The sequence below is a fragment of the Cydia strobilella genome, chromosome 4 (assembly GCF_947568885.1).
Source record: "Cydia strobilella chromosome 4, ilCydStro3.1, whole genome shotgun sequence".
NCBI classification, from domain to species: domain Eukaryota; kingdom Metazoa; phylum Arthropoda; class Insecta; order Lepidoptera; family Tortricidae; genus Cydia; species Cydia strobilella.
The window spans coordinates 8,106,740-8,127,307 of record NC_086044.1 but is presented as its reverse complement, the minus strand read 5'-3'; the positions used below and the strand labels follow the sequence as shown (position 1 = coordinate 8,127,307).

At 37.3% G+C, this 20,568-nt stretch overlaps 1 protein-coding gene across 2 annotated transcripts in view; it reads right to left on the bottom strand.

The window, feature by feature from the left end:
- Positions 1-20,568, bottom strand: part of LOC134740960 (inactive dipeptidyl peptidase 10) — a 125,457-nt gene that overhangs the window by 9,733 nt on the left and 95,156 nt on the right. For both annotated transcript variants that reach the window (XM_063673635.1, XM_063673636.1), the window contains exons 2-8: positions 6,555-6,812; positions 6,112-6,215; positions 5,479-5,677; positions 4,633-4,707; positions 4,452-4,504; positions 1,022-1,233; positions 457-677 (exon numbers count right to left, since the gene is read on the bottom strand). In XM_063673635.1, the coding sequence (XP_063529705.1) occupies positions 457-677; positions 1,022-1,233; positions 4,452-4,504; positions 4,633-4,707; positions 5,479-5,677; positions 6,112-6,215; positions 6,555-6,668 (978 nt within the window). In that variant the 5' untranslated portion in view covers positions 6,669-6,812. The remainder of the gene's footprint in view (positions 1-456; positions 678-1,021; positions 1,234-4,451; positions 4,505-4,632; positions 4,708-5,478; positions 5,678-6,111; positions 6,216-6,554; positions 6,813-20,568) is intronic.

The window sequence follows — 20,568 nt, the reverse complement described above, 5'->3', positions numbered from 1 at the left end:
ATGTAAGTTTGTGAACAAAGCCGGACATGAAATTAAACAAATTAATTTTAAACATGGGGGGGAGATTTGGGGGTTAAAGAAAAAAATTAAAGTAAAGTTTTTCAAACTATATTGCGTTACATATCAAATGAAAGAGCTCATTGTGAAAAATCTCCTTTGTAATTTTAAAATAAATAGTTTTGAAGTTATTTATGAAAATAGCCAAAAAATTACACATAATAGTTTTTTACCTATAGATGACAGGAAAACCTATTAGAAATGTGCAGTCAAGCGTGAGTTGGGCTTTTAAAGACATTTCAATTTTAAAAATTGTGTAATGTACGGAACCCTTGGAACGCAAGTCCGACTCGCACTTGGCCGGTTTTATTTTGTTATGTTAGGTACCTATTTGTACTCAGAATCACAAGTTTTATTGTGTCTAATAGGAGAATAAGACGCAATTTTAAAATCTCTTACCGTAGGATATCGTATAGTATCGTGGTCGGGGAAGACGGTAGGCACGGAGTTGTTGAAGGCGGGCAGCAGGAAGCCGGAGCGCGCGGCGCCGACACCGCCGATGCCCTGCGAGATGCGCGGGAAGCGGAGCTCCGACACCGCGCTGTCGTCGTACTGCACGTACAGCACCAGCGACCCGTCCGCGGAGCCCCACGACGCGGAGGGGGCTTTCGTCACCTCCTCTGTACATTTTAATAAATACATTCAGTCAAGTATTTAGTCATAAGATGGTGGTAAATGCTCTTGAATAAGTAATTAGGTCGTGACTCGTGACTGACCCTTCAAGTGGGTCTGTCAACGTAATCTTGGCATGAGTAAAGAGCTGTCTCCAACTAGATTTGAAGGTGGATATTCGTGGATCCTTCGTGCTTCATATTTCGGTTACATTTTTTATTAATGTCAGTTCTGAAATTTTCAGTAACACTGCACTGCACCTCGTTATCGGCGGTGGTCATTAAGACGCCATCGATTTCTTGTGCTTCTTGTGACTATTAACGTTGGTTAAGTCAATCAAGGAGTTACTGACCTTGATACAACCAGTCGGAGACCCCATTGTAAACCCGACCAGGATAGGCGTCGTCGGTGAGGCGCAGCAGCGGTGCGATTTTGGCGGGCGGGCCGGGCCGGGCCAGCACCTCGTTGTCGGCGGACAGCAGTAAGGCACCCTCGGTTCCCAGCCACGCGGCGTGCTGCCACTCCCAGCTGCGCTGGCCGTCGCCGAACAGCGGCATGTGGTGGCTGATGGGTTAACCAAACGATGTATTGATTAGACAGGATTCGGCATAGTCAAATGGCTCGCGAGACGCATGCGGCTTTTTGGGTCTGCAAAATATTATCACTTTCAGGATGTAGATTTAGACCAGTCAAACCTACTTTTATGGCTTTTTGAGATTCCTTAATCCGATGAATAGTTTCCCGTCCCTGGGTTCTGGTTTGGTCTGGTCCTGGGGTTCCAGAAGACAAGTAAGTTTTCAAATACAAAAGGTGGTGAACAGGACCTTTCTTTTAATACAAAATAGGAATAGTAGTTTTAAATGACATTATTTTAATTTATTAAAACCTATAGTAGATGCACAGACACATTTCTCATCCGCCGCATTGTTACATAGGTTAGATTGAGTACCGTAAAATGCTAGGATGCTAGGATGCTGTATGAGTAGGAGCAAAACTGACATTCAAACCTCGATAACATTTTATTTTTACATATGCAAACTGAATGGTGTATATAATAAGTGTTCCGGACGTATGTATTTTAGTTTTTATTTTATTTTGGGTAGTTCCATTTCATAACTTTGACGATAAACTGGAAAAACCACTTCACCCCGTAGTCCCTCGTATTTGGGGTGAGATGGGTTTTCATACAAAGGTGATCTTGGAAGATTGGTGGATCGCTTTTTTTTTATTATGAGTATTACTATGGCTCCATTTTAAATTGGAATACATTATTTTTGTAGCAGTAGCCCTAAAAACCCATCTCATCCCCCTTTCAAACCTTCTCTCCCCATTCATAACCCAACTCTCCCCGCGAACCCTACTCACCCCATTTTACAGTACCTAACAGTCAAATTATTTTGTAGCATAGCCTAGCCCCACTTCTTCGTTATTAACTAGCATAATTCCTGTTACAAAATTATTCTGAGCCTGGTTTTATTTAAAACGTTAACATTAATAGTTACGTAGCGTTAGACTTTGTGTGCAATATCTCGCCGATATGCGATACCTAGTCGACGTAAATAATGCACGCTATATTGTTCTAAAACCTAACTTTGAAAACCATAACCTTGTTAACAATATCACATGCTGATGCTACGGTAACTACTCATAAAATATGCTGGCTATAAGCGTTACCGCTGCACGTAAGACAGGGTACTCATTTTCGGCTCGTAATAGTTTACCCAGGTAATATAATAATGATATGTGCACTGTGCTCGGTTAGCGTGAGTAGCAACTACCCATACTTTTCTATCAATAATTAATTAACCAAGCAAGCAAGTTACAAATCGTGAAAGACTATAAATTAAAAAATATTTTATTCACAGGTAATTACACACAAAGGTAATCCGCCACATGTATGATTATAAATTGGGATACTATTAAAATACCTACGAATAGTAGAAAGATAGCTGATTTTATAAATTCCTTGATTGCGTTGATTTCGTTGCGGCGTGGTTGTGGTATTGCTGTTGCGATCAGTTAGTATGTGCGGAAAGAGAAGAGTTTAAGAACTTTAAAACGAGACGTTTTTAAAAATTTAAGACGAGAAACCATGTAAGACGATATAGTAGTACATTATTAGAATACTAAAGTTAAATAGAGGCTAGTAGCGGTTATAGCCATTACCCATTCATTAACCAATTAATTTCGAAATAAAATTGTAGCTACTACTAAATAAGTATTCATGTAAGTTACAAGCAAGTTGAATCAGATTATACATTCCTAGTACCGCCCAAGTTTCAGCCGGCCACTAACAACGTATTGCCTCACAACTTCATTCCGATTCCGAGCGTCGAGACGCGAACCACATTAAAATTCTACTCGCAAAATTTCAAATAAATTGGGAATCGTATTCACGTATCTATCGTCAAATCGATTTCTTCACCCCGGAGAAAATAAAGAGGAAATTCACAAAGTAGATATGATTTGCCGAAAAGAAAATAACACGGTGAACTTGTAAATCTCTTTTCGAACTCTCGTTAAAAGATTCTATATGAAATTCACACGGTAAAGTTAGGTAGTTTGAAAGAAATGATTAAGTAGGATACAAAGTATGCTGCGTAGGTGTGAATAAAACGCATCTATAAATAGATACTGTACAACACACAAATACAAATCTACAAATAGATACTTTGATAGTATAAAAATTGCCCTAATTTAGTATATTGTAGGTACAACTCATTTTGACCAATACGAGTTTAATGTACCTATATAGTTTGTCGAGGAACTGTCTCATTTCGAACATAGACAGAGAGAATCATAATATCTTTGTCTTACACTAGTACTAGCACCCAAAAGAAAAGGATGAGTATAGTTTTTTTTGTTCCTATTTACTGACAAGATTTGCTTGACCAACTATATATTAAAGTATTGAGTATTATATGCTCGAGTTAATTATAAACGGAAATATTATTCTTTATTATTATTATTATTTCATTGTTTTTCAATTTATAACTGAACTAGTACCTAGGTTTGCGCCGAGGAGCGCAGCGATGCGGGTGGTTGCTCCCCTGGCGTGGCGCCCGTATTGTGCGCTGTGATTGAATACTCTGAATGCTATATTTCTATGGCCAAATGGTTTTTATAGATGTTACGAGTACTTTTATGCACAAGAGCATACAAATCTAGTTTTTGCCGCTTACACTAGTTACACTCTTTTTTGACGACAAACTTTTTGTCATGAGATCATGTGATGATTGAGAAATTCTACTAAGATATCAGTGAAGTTTTCCAAAACAGCGAGATTAAGTACCTACATTGAATTATCTCCTGGAATCATTCAGTTTTTAACACCATAACCCAGCCAGGTGTTTAAGCGGCAAATTAAAAATTAAAACACGCGTGTGTAGATATGCCGGAGCTGCTATTAAAATTCAAAACGTACCTAAGAGAAAAATTTATAAAGGAAACGAATTGAGATCGTGCAGATATTTTAAATTCCTCCACGGGGAGCCGAATCGTGCCACTTCCGGACCGTCACAGGCATTTTATAGCTAGAATTTATCAAATAAAAAAAAAAAAGTAAAAACAACATGTATGTAGGTATGCTGTTAGAGTGTATGTAAACGGAAGAAACTTTTGGATAGACGTATCAAATGGAGCTGTGAGTGAAAATCAATTTGGGAAAGCGAAATTGAATTTACCGCGTGGCAATATAACCGTAAATTCCAGGCGGGTCCGTAATCGCGCCCGTAGCATGTGAGATGCGCAGGTATCGGGAATAGTAAAATAATACGACTTACTCATTTGTGACGTCATAAATGGTATAGTGAGCAGTAAACGTCTGCCGATAAACCTGTAAAGAAATTGGCTGATTGAATGACATTGCAAGGTATTCCCGAACGTATGAACGAACTTTATAACGATAGTTTACCTACATTGCAAAAAGCCAATTAAAAGTTTTACGAGTCGGAGAGTACGTACCTTTTTGATATTGTGTTGGAAGAGCACGTAACGCAAGTTGGGCGAGCACTGGTACCCGCGCACATTCAGCTGCCTCTGTAGTAAAATGAAAGACTTCAGTGGGATTCCTAAAGAAGATTCAGCAGGAAACTTGAAGTTTTTATTAAAGTTGTCGCAAAGTCTGTCTTTCGATCCTCGCCGTCGATCTAGAGGCGATAACTCGATGCTCGTTTCAAGTTCATTATAGAAAGTAAAGCTTTTAGTTACGAAAGATCGAGTATCGGCTTTTTCTCTCTTTTTCTAGCAACGGCAGCGTAGCATTAGGTTATTTATTTACGTCGTAGAGAGTTTTCGTGTGGGGAGCGCAAAGCAAGGTTGGTAAAGTGGCAAGTTGCGGTCACTTGGGCTGTAGAGCGGCATAAGCGGACGCTTTCAGGCTGTGTTCATAATAACAATATGGCCGGAGCCGAGCGCGCTACTACCCGCCGCTACGTAAATGGGATTATGTAACAGGTAATGCGTATTCAGGACACAATTTTTTTTGTTGAGTTAAAATCACTTAGGGATAAATTGTCTTTTATAATATATCACATACACTGGAACAAGTTAAGAATACCGGTTTAACATATCAATGCGACTTCCTTCCTGTATTGAGAGTACCATAAAGACGAACATGTATATATTTATAAGAATATTAGCATATCTGTCAAAGTTGAACACACTTGGAGTGTGATTGGTGTTAAGAAAGATAGACAGCATAGGCCAAGAGTCTTCTTAAAGTGGGCAGTCGCTTGTCTGACCGGTCACCATTGGCAGGGTTACTTTTGGATGAGAATGACGAAAGACAATGATAAAAAACAAACTTACTAGTGTGTGGTTGGTGACGAGGATAGACAGCGTGTTGTTGAAGGTGTCGAGCGCCAGTAACCCGCCGTCGTCGGCCTGGTACACCAGCTGGTGGGAGTTGATCCAGGTGGTGGGCAGCCGCTCCCCGGTTAGGTCGCCACGCAGGAACTGCTCCAGTCGCATACGACGACCCGACCAGTATAATAACTCGTCCACATACCTGGAACAGGACATTTGTGAGCAAGAGAACAAACTTCGTTAACTAGTTATGCATACCTAATGGAAATTATTTTAATTTAGGGCTACTCGCAATTGAAACCAGCATAAAAGTAATTTTTAGTTACGAAAACTCAACTTTACTATAAGCTAACTTAGCAATTTACTTTGAGTAGTTAATCTTAGTAATTTCTCAATATATATATATATATATGTTTTTAATTTATTTAGGAAACAAACAGTCACATACAAATATGTTTAAACTTGCAGATATACAATTAGATCTATAGTTCCATCTGCTGAGATTTTGATGCCGATGCCGCCTTAAAGTCTTTTACGAAGTAAATATTTAGCAGATACGAGTAACGAGTACTAGTAGCAGTATTCGATTAAAATATCTATTATAGGTACATAATGCATTAGAAGTAAAATACTCACCCTAGTAAATAAATCGCTGTAACGATGCCAGCTATTACACAACTGATGACCATCAAAGAAAATATGATGCTTTTCCAATTGTGACCATCTCCTGGGTATAATTCCTGAAAGAAAAAATTACGAAACTATAACGCATAAATACATAGTACTATTAGATGTTCTGTGACGCATATTTATCGTTAATTGAAGAATGAGTACGAGTATACTATTGAAGTATTGACTTTTACCTATCTGCTTGACAAGTCTAAAGTCTGTAGAGGATTTTCCCGATATCGGAATAGCGATATTAAGCGAAAAAACGCGGCTACGGGCTACGGCGTAGCATAGCGTCTAATTGTTATTGAACGTATTTATCACGTCGTTACCACTCTGCTAACACTGTACTTTATGGTTACGGAGTACGATGTATATAGCATCTTTATGTTAACCAGTTTAGGGGTTACCTCTTCCTTGGCTGACTTGGGGTCGGCGACCTGTAGGGTCTCGTCGGGCGGCAAGCGCCAAGAGCCGCCGCCGCCGCCGCCGCCCGAGCGGTCCGTGTGGCCGGTGGCGTGCATGCGCCGCCCCCGCGCCCCCTGCCGCGCGCGCACCCGCCACCGCGCCGCGCTACTCGACCGCGCCCGCGCCGCACCTCGCGCTTCGAGCGCGCACTGCGGTGCCTGCTCTGTGCACCTGTCCGCTTACAGCGCTACGCTCCATCACTGAAACAAACAAAAATAATTTAGTTAAATTCATAGTATTTATTGACACTTCTACACTAAACACTGAAGCGATAAGGATCAAATCCGTTCCTTTTAATGTTACCGACAATACAAATCTTTATTGTAAGATATCACTACAATTACGAGTATAATTATCCTGTTCCCACAATACTATTACATATTTATGTGTTACTGGCTAAATGCATTTCCTGAATTTATATTAGGAAATATTAAAATTTCAAACAACATATATATATTCTTAGATAGGATACATAATAGGGGATAACCCTATTATGTAGCAAGTTGTTAAAGGCCTCGTGCAACACCCAGCTACAATTGTTAAGATAAACTAAAAAGATTTAATGTAAAAACTTCACATAGCAAGCTTCTGCACAAACTGGGAAGCAGCAAACACTGCAAGATAATCGCTATGCTTTTTTTCCCAAAGCACTCAGGGTAAACCAACTTTTAACTTCTGTTACCGAAAACTGAACAAAACCGCGCAAAAAGAATAAACCGCTAAACCGACCATGCTCCGTGCATCCATACGTACTCCGTACCTAATACATATAAAATTATATTGAGATTGGATTTAGACGAGATCAAGTGTTTTTCGTGTTATTTAAAGAAAACGACAATTTTTTTTTAATACAGTTGCTCAAAAAGTGCTACTATACGTAGCTGTTGACCGTGCGGAAAGTTGGTATTCGCGAACTAGTGCTTTTTACTTTTCCAATTTTTATAAATTTATACTTGTTCCAATTCATGACCTACTAACTACTTATTGATGAGTGTTACATAAAAACCTACTGTTAATGTAAGAATACGAAAAATATACATATTTCATATTTTATTACTTACCTCTTCATCATTATAACACGTTTATTTTTTAATATTGAAGATTGAAAACCGTTCTTAATAAGTTGTCTCAATGGAACGGAATAGCTATGGAAGGTAGAGGTAGGTATAGCTGCCGAAATGCCTGTCAAAGAAGAGGCGTTTTTAGGGTTCCGTACCCAAAGCGTAAAAACGGGACTCTATTATTAAGACTCCGCTGTCCGTCTGTCCGTCCGTCTGTCCGTCTGTCTGTCTGTCACCAGGCTGTACCTCATGAACCGTGATAGGTAGACAGTTGAAATTTTCACAGATGATGTATTTCTGTTGCCGCTATAACAACAAATACTAAAAACAGAATAATATAAATATTTAAATGGGGCTCCCATACAACAAACGTGAGTCCAACTCGCACTTGGCCGGTTTTTTCTTACTGCAAGCTAAGTTTCCAAAGGCAACATTCGATATTGTTTTTATTCCTTACTTGTTATTTTTCTTATTTTTTCGCAACTGTATTAAAAAACGTCGTTCGATACACGTGCGGAAATGTCATTCTTCACTTGTCCCGATATCTCGGTACTCGTGAAGTAATGACACTAGCATCGAAATGTACTATTCTGCTTACAATTTTTAATCAAATGTACGATAACTCTAGATCGCCATTTTATCAGGAAAAATATAGTCGACGACGGAAAGAGCGAAACGCAGGTTCCCGAAAACTTATACAATAAGCGCATGGAATATTTATTTATTCGACTACTCGTACCCATTATAGAAATACGTAACGTTAGTTCCGTAACGCATTTGACTACTATAATGCGCGGAGAAAAGGCAAAGTTGTTAAACTTGAACGTTTACTCAACCAAGGATTTGTACTGAAAATTGGCTTTCGTGCTCTGTTTACATAAATACTGGTAGGTTTGTAGGTAAGCACTAGCTAGGTAGTTAAGATAAAATATAAATGACAAAAAAGTTACGACTGCGGAATAAATAGGTTATAACTTCATATGAAACATCTATTACTAATAATATAATTTGTCCTTATAATGGTTAGAAGTTTGTTTCAAGTAGATCATCAAATAATTTGCTAATAGCGGGAGTAGACGAGCGGTGCCGATACGATAGAGTAGCGTTGGAGCGACGCCAACGCCGGCGCACGCCGGGTCAGCTTATAGGTATATTCGCTCCAGGCGAACTTTACGACTCCGGAAAACTTATTCCAACTGCTCTCCCGAAGCTATTTTTTAAATAGCTATTTTTATTGCAAGAATATTTAGATTGACCGGCCGTAATGTTTCAAAGAACAGGTTATAAATTTGAAATAAATAAAAGCTGCCATTGAACAGCAGTATCAAATTTTATGCACCGTTTGGGCAGTAGGTATGCCCGAAGGCTGAATGGCGACAAAAGAAAATCGGGACCATTTGGCAAGAATTTTGCTGACATATATATTCCATTTTTAGGAGCCCAAGTAGACCAGAGAGCGTTAATTGTAGTTCGCGACTGGGGGCTTTTACAGATTTTTATCTGAGCTGCAAATGTTGCCTCCGTTGAAATAATTCCGAGACGCGACAATTTGCGGTGGGTCGGGAAGTAAAATTTTAAAAAAGTATTTAATTTAGCACTGTTATTCAATCACCCAGCATTTCAAATTACATTTTCAATTGTTCATTTTATACATTGTATCTACAGGTGAATGCTTTCAGCTTAAGTTTTAACTTGAGAGCGGAGAGATAATGCTGAAATTAAACCTGTCGCGTCGAATGATGATCTCTATGACCTATGACAGTTCATTAGGGTTCCGTACCTCAAAAGGAAAAAACGGAACCCTTATAGGATCACTCGTACGTCTGTCTGTCTGTCCGTCTGTCACAGCCTATTTTCTTCGAAACTACTGGACCAATTAAGTTGAAATTTGGTATACATATGTAAGTTTGTGACCCAAAGACGGACATGTAACGTAAACAAATGAATTTTAAACATGGGGGCCACTTTTGGGGGGTAAAAGAAAAAAATTAAAAAATAAAGTTTTTCAAACTATATTGTAGTATATATATCAAATGAAAGAGCTCATTGTGAGAATCTCAAATATATATTTATTATAATTTTAGGATAAACAATTTAAAAGTTATTAAAGAAAATAGGCAAAAATGACCATTCCCCCCCCCCTTTACCTCCAAAACTACTGGGTCTAAAATTTTGAAAAAAATACACAAAATAGATCTTTACCTATAGATTGCAGGAAAATCTATTAGAAATTGCAGTCAAGCGTAAGTCGGACTTAATTACTAAGTTTTTGATCCGACCCCTACGGGTTTTTTAATGACATTTTACTCACGTTTCACATAAAAAACACATTGTTTAAATTGTGTAATGTACGGAACCCTTGGAATGCGAGTCCGACTCGCACTTGGCCGGTTTTTTTATATGGAGTAGCTGTCACGTATGCTTGTAGACATTTTTTGGAAGTTAAGCACATTAATTTATTTAGAAATGTAACATAAAAATACGTATACGTGTATGTAATAAAAATACGGTAACAACATATTTCTTCTATTATTTTTAAACTAAGCCAAAGCAAAAGAGATTTGAAGGAACTGTCATAGGGATCATCAATCGCGGCGACATGTATAGTTCGTATAGAATTAGTCTTCGAATGCTGAATTAGTCTTCGTGCTGAAGTAGATGTATGGTAATAATAAATTTTGTGGTATCTTTAAATATATTTGCTATCAAGCGAACTCTATGTAATTGGGTATAATATATTCACAACCAAGTATTCAAGTAGGTTTATTTGATGTCATGTTGTACCTACTTATGTTCTTATGAAATAAAAAGTTAAGCTAACTAAAAAGTAAATTAAGCTAACTTAATATAAACCATATTAATACTCTTTATTTGCATACCGTAAAATGGGGTGAGTACGGTTCACGGGGAGAGTTGGGTTATGAATGGGGAGAGAAGGGATGAAAGGGGGGTGAGATGGGATTTTAAGGCTACTGCTAGCAGCTGCTAGCTGCTCCGGGGGGAGGGGAGAAGAGATGAGATGAGGCGAGGCGAGGCGAGGCGAGGAGAGGAGGAGAGAGGAGGGGGAGGGGAGAGAAGATGAGATGAGATGAGAGAAGAGAAGAGAAGGGAAGGGATGGGAAGGGAAGGGAAGGGAAGGGAAGATAAGATAAGATAATGTAAGAGAAGAGAAGAAAAGAGAAGAGAAGCGAAGCGAGAAGAGGAGAGGAGAGGAGAGGAGAGGAGAGGAGAGGTTAGGAGAGGAGAGGAGAGGAGAGGAGAGGAGACGAGAAGAGAAGAGAAGAGAAGATTTTTGGGGTCAGAACTACCCGATGTCCTTCCCCGGGACTCAAACTACCTCCATACCCAATTTCATGTAAATCGGTTGTGCTTATTGATTCCCCATACAAATTTCCACCCCCCTTTTCACCCCCCTAAAGGGCGATTTCTGGAATAAACACTACCCTATGTCCTTCCCCGGGACTCGAACTATCTCTATGCCAAATTTCAACTCAATCGGTTCAGCGGTTTAAGCGTGAAGAGGCAACACACAGACAGACAGACAGACACAGACAGACTTTCGCATTTATAATATTAGTATGGATTTGTTTTGTTTATACATAACTTGATAAAAATTGTTGACATAAGGTTGATTATTTTTAAGAAATTTTTAATTTGTATCGATAAATTTATTAACTGATATGTAAATATTAATGACTATCATAATATAAATTCATGTAGATTAGTCTAGCATAATTTATAATATAATTTCATATTATGAGAATAAATATCTAAATCTATCTAGAGGGGCAAGAGGACGTCGGGCGCGGTTAATTAGGCATTAGCCATGTGTCCTCGTACAATAGCTTTCGGCTTTGTAGCTGTTTTACGCCGCCTTTATTGCCCGGACGGGACGGCCGGAGGGCTCCCGGGAATTAGCCACTCAGCTGCAATGCAGATAAACCAAATATGTATGCAGCATAAAACTACATAAGAATCTAAAGTGGGAAAATGATTGATAGGGCTTCTGACCAACGGTAGTTCGGCGAAATTAACTGTGGAGCGAGAAGTTTAAAGATTTACCATAGAGTAACTTATACTAGAGCGGTACTGTCATAGTAAATTTTGTAACCCCAGTAAATTCACTGCCATCTGTCGACAAACTTTAAAACTAAAAATGAAGATTTATAAAAATACGATAGAATGTATTTAAATATAGATAAACGATTTTTTTTATTTGCATTAATTATTTTTATGATTTTGACCCATGTTCTTTCACTGATATGCGTCAAAATTGTTAAATAACAAACGAAACCGTCAACGCCATCTATACGACTGTAGGCCAAAACTAGTAGCGCCCTCTGAACGAGAATCAAATTTTCTTGATTTTCGAGGCACGTTTTTTCCTTAGACTGTATCCATCTATTACGGAGTTATATCTATCTCTGGATTTACTCTCAATTTTCTTGGTAGCGGTGATTGCTTATTTTCTTCTCAAACAAAACACTTAAAGAAAACTTGACAGCGTTAATTTTTTGTCCCGATACATATAAGTATTTTGTATGCTCGCAATGGATGGCGTCTATGTACATAAGAGGTGACATATAATTAAAGGCACACATTTGTTATGAATAAGGCCACTTAGTGGCCATTGTTTTTATAACAGCGCTTGAAATATTGGCCCTTGTCAATGTGTCTTGTCAACATACTGGAACTGGAGTTTAGTGCCCGTTGGCAGCGCGCCAGGGTCTAATTCAATTTGTATTGCCTAGGGTAGGGCCCGCGTTAGGGCGGTTTCACACTGGACGATAAGGAGTGCTATCGGATCGGATACGATACCAAGGCAAGTAAATGTGTAAAATGTGATTTTATCTGATTTTATTTTTATATTTTAATATATCTTATTACCTCTAAACGACTGTTTGGATACTGTTGTTCACGTCTTAGGCCTTTTCACCTGTCAGAGAATAGTTGTTTGTTTGCTAGGTAGGTTTGAGAAAGCAATACATATGATATGATAGTCCCTTTCTAGTGGCCCTGTCTTATTTCTACCCAACTAAAATGACCAAAGAAAATGGTGAAATACCAAAATAAAATGTTGTGTTTTTACGAGCCTAAAGGTAAGTTAGGTAAATATGAATAAATATTACCTATATTTGGATTATTACATTCATATAGTTTTGAGTACATATTTTCATTCATTTTAGTGGGGTGACATTTAAAATTTTTAAAACGATAGATGAAGATGTTAGTGGGTACTATATTTCTTAATTGAAATTTCATAAATATATATTAGTTTGGGTAACAAGAAAACATGTTCTTTAAGACAAAAACTGATGAAAGTTGGAAATGCTACTAAATTTACAAAATAATATTAAAATTTAAATTGTACTCGTAATTTTACTTAAAATTTAAATCAAAATTTACAAAAAAATTAGAACTATAATTAAATAGGCTCGTATATTTCATAATAAATACATGGTAATTCAACTACATAAACCCGTTCTGAGCCATGCCGGGTCCAAAGGTCTCCATCACACTAGCCGCGTTACGCATTACCCCGGTGTATGGCGATGGAGACCTGTTTGAATTATTTTTGAAATAAAACTATGAAAACGGATTATAATATATCGCGTATAATGAATTTTAAATATTTTGTCTATTTATTTCCCAAGTAGTACTCAGTAGGAGTAGCAGTTATGGGAAGCATGATATCAGTAGATCTTGCTCGATAGACGAAAACGTGAGAACGTGAAGTGCAATTTACAGCTTACGAAAAGTGTGTTTTTAGAGGATTGGTTTATGATACAAGGAAATTATTTCGTTTTAATGTTCCGTTTGAAGATTCTAGTTTATTACGAAGCTTCGGATGCTGCCTTTAAATATAAAAATGTTCCGTTTTATTGCCCGAATAAAATGTCCATTAAAATACACAAGTTCATTGAGGTCGCTGTATAAATAGTAAGTAAATGTTTACAGAACGATATCGACCATCACTGAAATAAATTGATATAAATCTTGTATTAATTCTCGATACGAATACAAATCATACAACATTTTAAAAATACGTACCTACAGTAAGTTGCACAACTTAATTGATGTCACTCGTAACAATTAACTATCTAACTCAGGGTCTCGGATTTTTTTTCTGACGAAAGTAACGCTCAGTGGTGACACACACAATAGGACACACGTTATATAAAGTGCCAACATAGCGATAAACGTCATCGTCAAAGAAGATTTACTTCAATCGCGCGTAAAGATTACACGCACACACTTTTTTATGTTTCAACAGTGATACCTACAGTAACTAAGTTAGCTCTGGCTTAGTGCCAATGTTTAAATAGTCTACGGAAGCACTACTATAGTAACGATTTACAACTTTATCACTTTTAATGCTTATTAGTAAGAAAATACTAAAGTTACGATTCTTCCATTTACATTACAACACGCACGCACGTTGTTATACAACTGCATTAACGATGCGATGCTGGAGCTGGAATAATATTTGTTGCTATTTTGTTACATTGAATTTTCGGACTAAATCGTTGCTACGCTTTATGCATTTTAATACAAACTAAAATAAGCGAGTATTTAGTATTGAGTATTTAATTCTATATGTACAAATTATATATCAACTTGAATCCATTCAGTACTAAATCACGACACAATAGATACGACACGGGAATACTTGGCTTGGATACCGGCTACAAGCGTAACACCTGAAAATAAAACCGATGCAAGTCTGATCCTAAAAACAAATCTATATCACATCACAACGCAACGTCTCTATCGAGCACAGCTGCAGCACGCTCGGTTTTGCTATAAAACATTTACCTACCTACATCTGTGCCGCTATGAAACACCGACTTGAGTGTAACTTTGATCGGCCTCAGCAACCATAAAATACCCAAAATAATCAGTCACAAAGTTCGAGTCCGTCACAGCACATTTATTTGAGTGAGGCGCTTCATGGAGCCGTTTGGTCAAAATCAGAAATCCGTTGGAAATAGAAGGGAAGTGAAAAGCTTACTAAAATGGCGTGAAGCTTGGGTGCCGCGTGCCGTCCGGAGTGCGGCTAATCTCTTTATTGCCGGCGCGGTCCCACAATTGTGTCTCAAGTAAGACTCTTTTAAAATGTATGTTGATTTCAGTACCTAATATGAATGCAAATAAAAATAATTTTGGTGAAAATACTAATTGCAGTAAAGACAACAATGACATCCAGTTGCATCCAATGAAATGACAGGATAAATCTTCTTCGGGATAATCTTCGCGTTGATAAACTTTTAACAGTTTAATTGTTCATTAATTGTTTTCATAGGTTTTGCGTGTAAGTTCCTGCTTATTTCCTAGTGCAAACCCTGTCAGTATATTTAAAATACATGTACCCATGTAGGTAAATTATGTAGGTACTTAAATAAAATGATGTGTTATATTCTATTAAATATATCATTAAATATGTGTATGAAAATATATTCCGTAAAAATTATACCCCTCAGCCACTTGGCTTATCTTTTTTGTACTAACGGCGAGGTAGGTGAACTGAGCACTTTGTTATTCTGAAGTAAGAAACCGTCATCAAGGAATTGAGTTACTCGTGGCTCCATTTTGTGGAGGGCACTAAGCTGGAGGGGCTATTACTTGAGTTGAATTGGTTGGTGGGTGAGAGGTCTCGCTTTGCGGCTAATAATTTAATTTCACTTGGCGGGAGGCCTGCCCTCCGCCCGCTGCACCGCGCTTAGGGCTTGTTGTTACACGATGGAACTTTCAACAATCCAAACTATCCAATTATGGACATGCTGATTGAAGCAGCATTTGCATACAGTATCTTGTTGTAGGAGAATACATATAATATAATAACTGATAAATTAACACAATAATAGAAATTCACCAAGAAACAGATATATTTTCAACCGGTCATTTAGTCATCACAGGTAGAATACTTATGCAAAATACAATGTTGAATTGACACAATTTTAAAACATTATTACAATACGATATTAATATTTCGATTTGGTGTTACACAGTTTTCTCAACTGTTGTCTTACAGTGTAGTTATTATTACGAGCCTATTGTGTCCCACTGCTGGGCAAAGGCCTCCCCTCTCTTCTTCCACTCCTCCCGGTTTTGAGCTACATCTGGCCAGTCGCTCAAAAAAGGAGTCCAAGTTATCCCGCCATCGCCGACGAGGTCTGCCGGATCCCCGGTTTGACTCATGGGGCACCCACTCTGTGGTTATTTTGGCCCACATGTCATTCGGCATGCGGCAGACATGACCAGCCCAGTCCCACTTTAACTTGTCCGCTTTTCGAGCTACATCTATTATTTGGGTTTTAGAGCGCAGCGTGGTGTTCCGGATGCGATCCCCGAGTTTCACACCTAATATGCTGCGCTCCATACCTCTCTGACAAACCCCGAGTTTGGACAGTGTAGTTATTAAATTATTTTTACAAAGGTACTTTAATTTTATGAATAACAGTGCTGTCCAAACATGGCCCAATTTAGACATTTTCCGTATAAAAGTACACCTAATACACCGTTTCACACTACCGTACACCTAATATCCTGTTAGGAGCTGGCGTGAACAATATGTGGTTCGTTCGGGGCTGCCTATAAATCTCGCCCGCCCAGCTTCACCTGCTGGCGACTTTGTAATGGGGATATCGCTCGCCGTAAACTTGTAAACCTTCTCGCATGGGTTATGAACACAAAGAGAAACATCTTTTCGCATTTAAACAAACATAATATCTTACAGTAGATATGTCCTCTGCTACTTTCATATACCTACATTTATACGTATAAGTAAATGTAGGGTATAATGATTAAATGATATTTCAATGTGAATAAGAGTCGATGTGACTATTCGTTATGACTATTACTCATTTACCTAACCTTGAAATATAGTTTTGGCTCACATCGAATAAAAACTTTGGTCCTCTACAATACCTGCTTTAGAAAGGAAGTGAGGTGTGACAACAAAGTTTAGCGTCATCCATTTTCCGTACTCTTTAGTTAGTCTCTGAACGGGTGTCGCGGGGATTTTCCGCCATGAATAAAGAGCGAGTTAGCGCTAGAAATAGATAGGGAAGGTACCTATTTTCTAAACTCGCTTTACAGCTAAGCACCATTCTTAAACTGAAATGAGAAGTCAACAAACTTCTTATATCTACCTAGACATCTATAAGGACTCGCTTTGAACTTTAAAAAAACGGCAAGTGACGACACAATGCATATTATATAAGCAGCTTCTACAATATTAAATAAAATAAAAACTTTGTTTTCAGATTTATTTGGTATATGAAAATACAAGAAATATTTAATGAACACTTTGGTAAAGTGTTCTTACTTTCTTTAAGAGTTGATTTATGTACGACTGCATTAGTTGAGAATTTAAAAGAAGACTAGGTGTGATACTTTAAATTTCGTCATCCGAGATTAAAAATAAATGTGAAATAATAAATTCTGTCATTAAAAATACCTTAAATTAGACTAGTTTTCAGAAGCATTCTAAACTCTTATTTAAGAGTCCCCGGCAAGCTCGGCCGAACTCTTAAATGATGTACAATTCTAGTAAAATGTTTATTCGTCATCAGAGTCTCATCATTGTTCAAACATTCGACGAGTCGAGTCACGCTTTAAATGAAAGACTGAAAGTCTTATATAAACCTATTCGTACACTACACTTTTACAAAAGAAATCTTTATCTTGTTTACCTGTTTTGAAATTATTATATTAGTACCTCCTAAAATTTAAGCAATATTTTAGAGACTCATTTAAATCTCTTAAATTTAAAAATCATAAGCACTGTCGAAGTGGAGCCTGGCGGGGATTACCGGCTCTCAATCCCTCTATAAGTAGGTATACAGAATAAACAGTGGCCTGATATCCCAGGCAAGCAGACACCAGCAATTTAGGTGCAGCATTTAAATTCAGATCCTTTGTAGCGGAGTTGATTTCCACTAAGTTATGCTAAATCAGTTTCAGGAATATTATTATCTGGGTTCGTCTCCCTTAAATCACATGCCGCTTCCGTGTGAACTCATTTTACGCATTGTGCTCCTTATTTACGAGAAAACCATTGTGTAATATATATGTATTATATACAGTTTAGGTTTACTAGGTTAGTTTCGAATTTCCTCTTTTCCGCACTTGTATCGAAAATAACTATTAATAGTAAGTAATTTCAATAAATATAAATACTAAGTTATAATTATTTCCCTTCTAAATAGATACGTTTTTATAAGAAAGTATTTAGTTCAAGTCTCACCCAAGGAAGTATTTTTTTCCACTTTTTAGGGTTCCGTACCTCAAAAGGAAAAACGGAACCCTTATAGGATCACTCGTTCGTCTGTGTGTCTGTCTGTCTGTCTGTCCGTCTGTCACAGCCTATTTTCTCTGAAACTACTGGACCAATTAAGTTGAAATTTGGTACACATATGTAAGTTTGTAACCCAAAGATGGACATGTAACGTAAACAAATTAATTTTAAATACGGGGGCCACTTTTGGGGGGTAAATGAGAAAATTAAAAAATAAAGTTTGTCAAACTATATCGTGTTATATATCAAATGAAAGAGCTCATTGTGAGAATCTCAAATATATATTTTTTACAATTTTAGGATAAATAAATTAGAAGCTATTCAAGAAAATAGGCAAAAAATGACCATTCCCCCCTTTATCTCCAAAACTACTCGCTATAAAATTTTGAAAATAATTAACAAAATAGATCTTTATCTTTTTCTTTAGATTACAGGAAAACCTATTAATAATTGCAGTTAAGCGTGAGTCGGACTTAATTACTTCGTTTTTTATCCGACCCCTACGGGTTTTTTAATGACATTTCACACTCACGTTTCACATAAAAAATACAATGTTTAAATTTTGTAATACACGGAACCCTTGGAACGCGAGTCCGACTCGCACTTGGCCGGTTTTTCGAACTCGGAGATGTGAAATTCTGTTAAAGCCAGTTCTTTAGTTGGCTCCTTAGTTTGTTAAATTGAAACTTTGAACAAGAAGTCTCACGATTTTGTGATAGCAAATGGAAAACAAAAGTGACAATAACCAGCCCCCTAAATAGTCACAAACGTTTTCATATTTTCCTCTTGTACATTACATTGTACATTATCATTGTATCTTGACATTTTAGAAAAGCTGTCATCGATACGGAGTAAAATTTTATTGTTATTTGGGTAAAAATCAAGTTAACATTTTTATTATTTTATTATTTTAAGGTTCACCAACAGTTATTACATTGAGGCTTACATCTATACAAACATTAATAACATGCTAAATGTATAACTAATTACTGGTAAACACCACATGCGAGTAATTAAAAAAGCAAAGTCAACAACAAAGCCGTTTGAACAAATTATTATTGTAAAATAAGGAGCAAAGCGCAACCATGATGTCGACTGGTTAAGTATATAACTAAATGTGGAATTAAAACTAAATATACTAACTACTTACTAGTGAATGAATTTCTAATTTTGGACAAAGAGTCAAAGTGAATATCGAACTTGTCACTACTATATTTATTTATTAAAATGCTCAAACATTCATCATACTGTGCTCGATTGTAGAGGGAGAGAGTAGCAGAATTTCAACATCTGCTTCATAGTCTCAGCTACTCGATCAGCGGTTGGTTTTCATTTAACTATCATAATGTAATAGTTATCCTATTTGTTTATAGCGACCTTGGTACGTGTTTGATTGAAATATGGTAGAGGTGAAAGTTTGTGCAGGTTTCTCATACAAAGTAAACTGTTTAGGTAAACCAGGCATGCCTTAGCATAGATATAGCCTGCTTAGTTAACTGGCGAGACGAGTTTCTCCATAAGATTAGGCCGATCAATTTTAGGACCGCGCGTACGAGTAGCTTAGATAGGTTTGTTGTTGTGCTGTGTAGTGATATTTTAAGGCAACATAGAAAAATATGTAGTTCCCTACTTAGTCATAAGAATAATTACTAGTGGCTCTGTGAGCTGGACCTCGCGTTAAGCTTAGAAAATGTGAAAGTGAAAAATACTTAGTTCGTTGAGTCGTTATCACAGTGAACTCACAGTAATCTTAAGGCGGTTCCCTGAGCCAGAAGGCGAAAAATCTCCTTATATGATCATGTTTTTCTAAGAGGCGTTGATATTCGTAGATGTGGAAAAAATATATGTAGTTCTTGACTATATTATCTTTAACAACATAGCTTCCGATACACGAATTATGACACTTCGCTCGATACAATTAATTCCCAAAGTAACCTCTAACTTGGACTTTTAATCCTACTTTACTCGGTTATTTATTATGTGATACTATAAACAAAAAAAGAAGAAAAAACAATCTTAACATAAATAGTAATTTCATAGCTTTAGAATTTCGATATTGTAAGGTAACGTTATTAAAATAAATAAAAACCGACAAAATTCGATCAAAATTGACACTTGGCGCGTATGTTCTTTCTCGTTCTTTCTTGCGAAATGTGACAAAGACAGCGGCAAACCGATGGAACGGCCTTAAGCGCCACAGACGCTATTGGCGCTCAAGTCCTTTATGCCAAAATTCCAAAAACTGGATTGACCAAAAAATCTATTTAATCATAGAATCTGGTCACAAAATTTTACGAGAATCGGTTAAGAATTGCGACCTGTAGAGAAGACCATCCGGACATACGAAAGCAAAATGCCCGAGTTAAAATGGAGACCTTTGCTAACGCTTCGGTCAATTATTTGATAAATTCTCAACAGTCGATTCTTACTGTAATTGCCAGAAATAGGCAAATACTGAATAAATAGGCCTAGTTCATGTTGATTTGCGTTAGTCACTTTTCGCGTTCATCCAATATACGTTAAATATAAAATAAAAGTTTTTAAAAAACGCACAGAGACTAGTAAAGTAAGCAAGTAATAATCACCTTTTAAGCT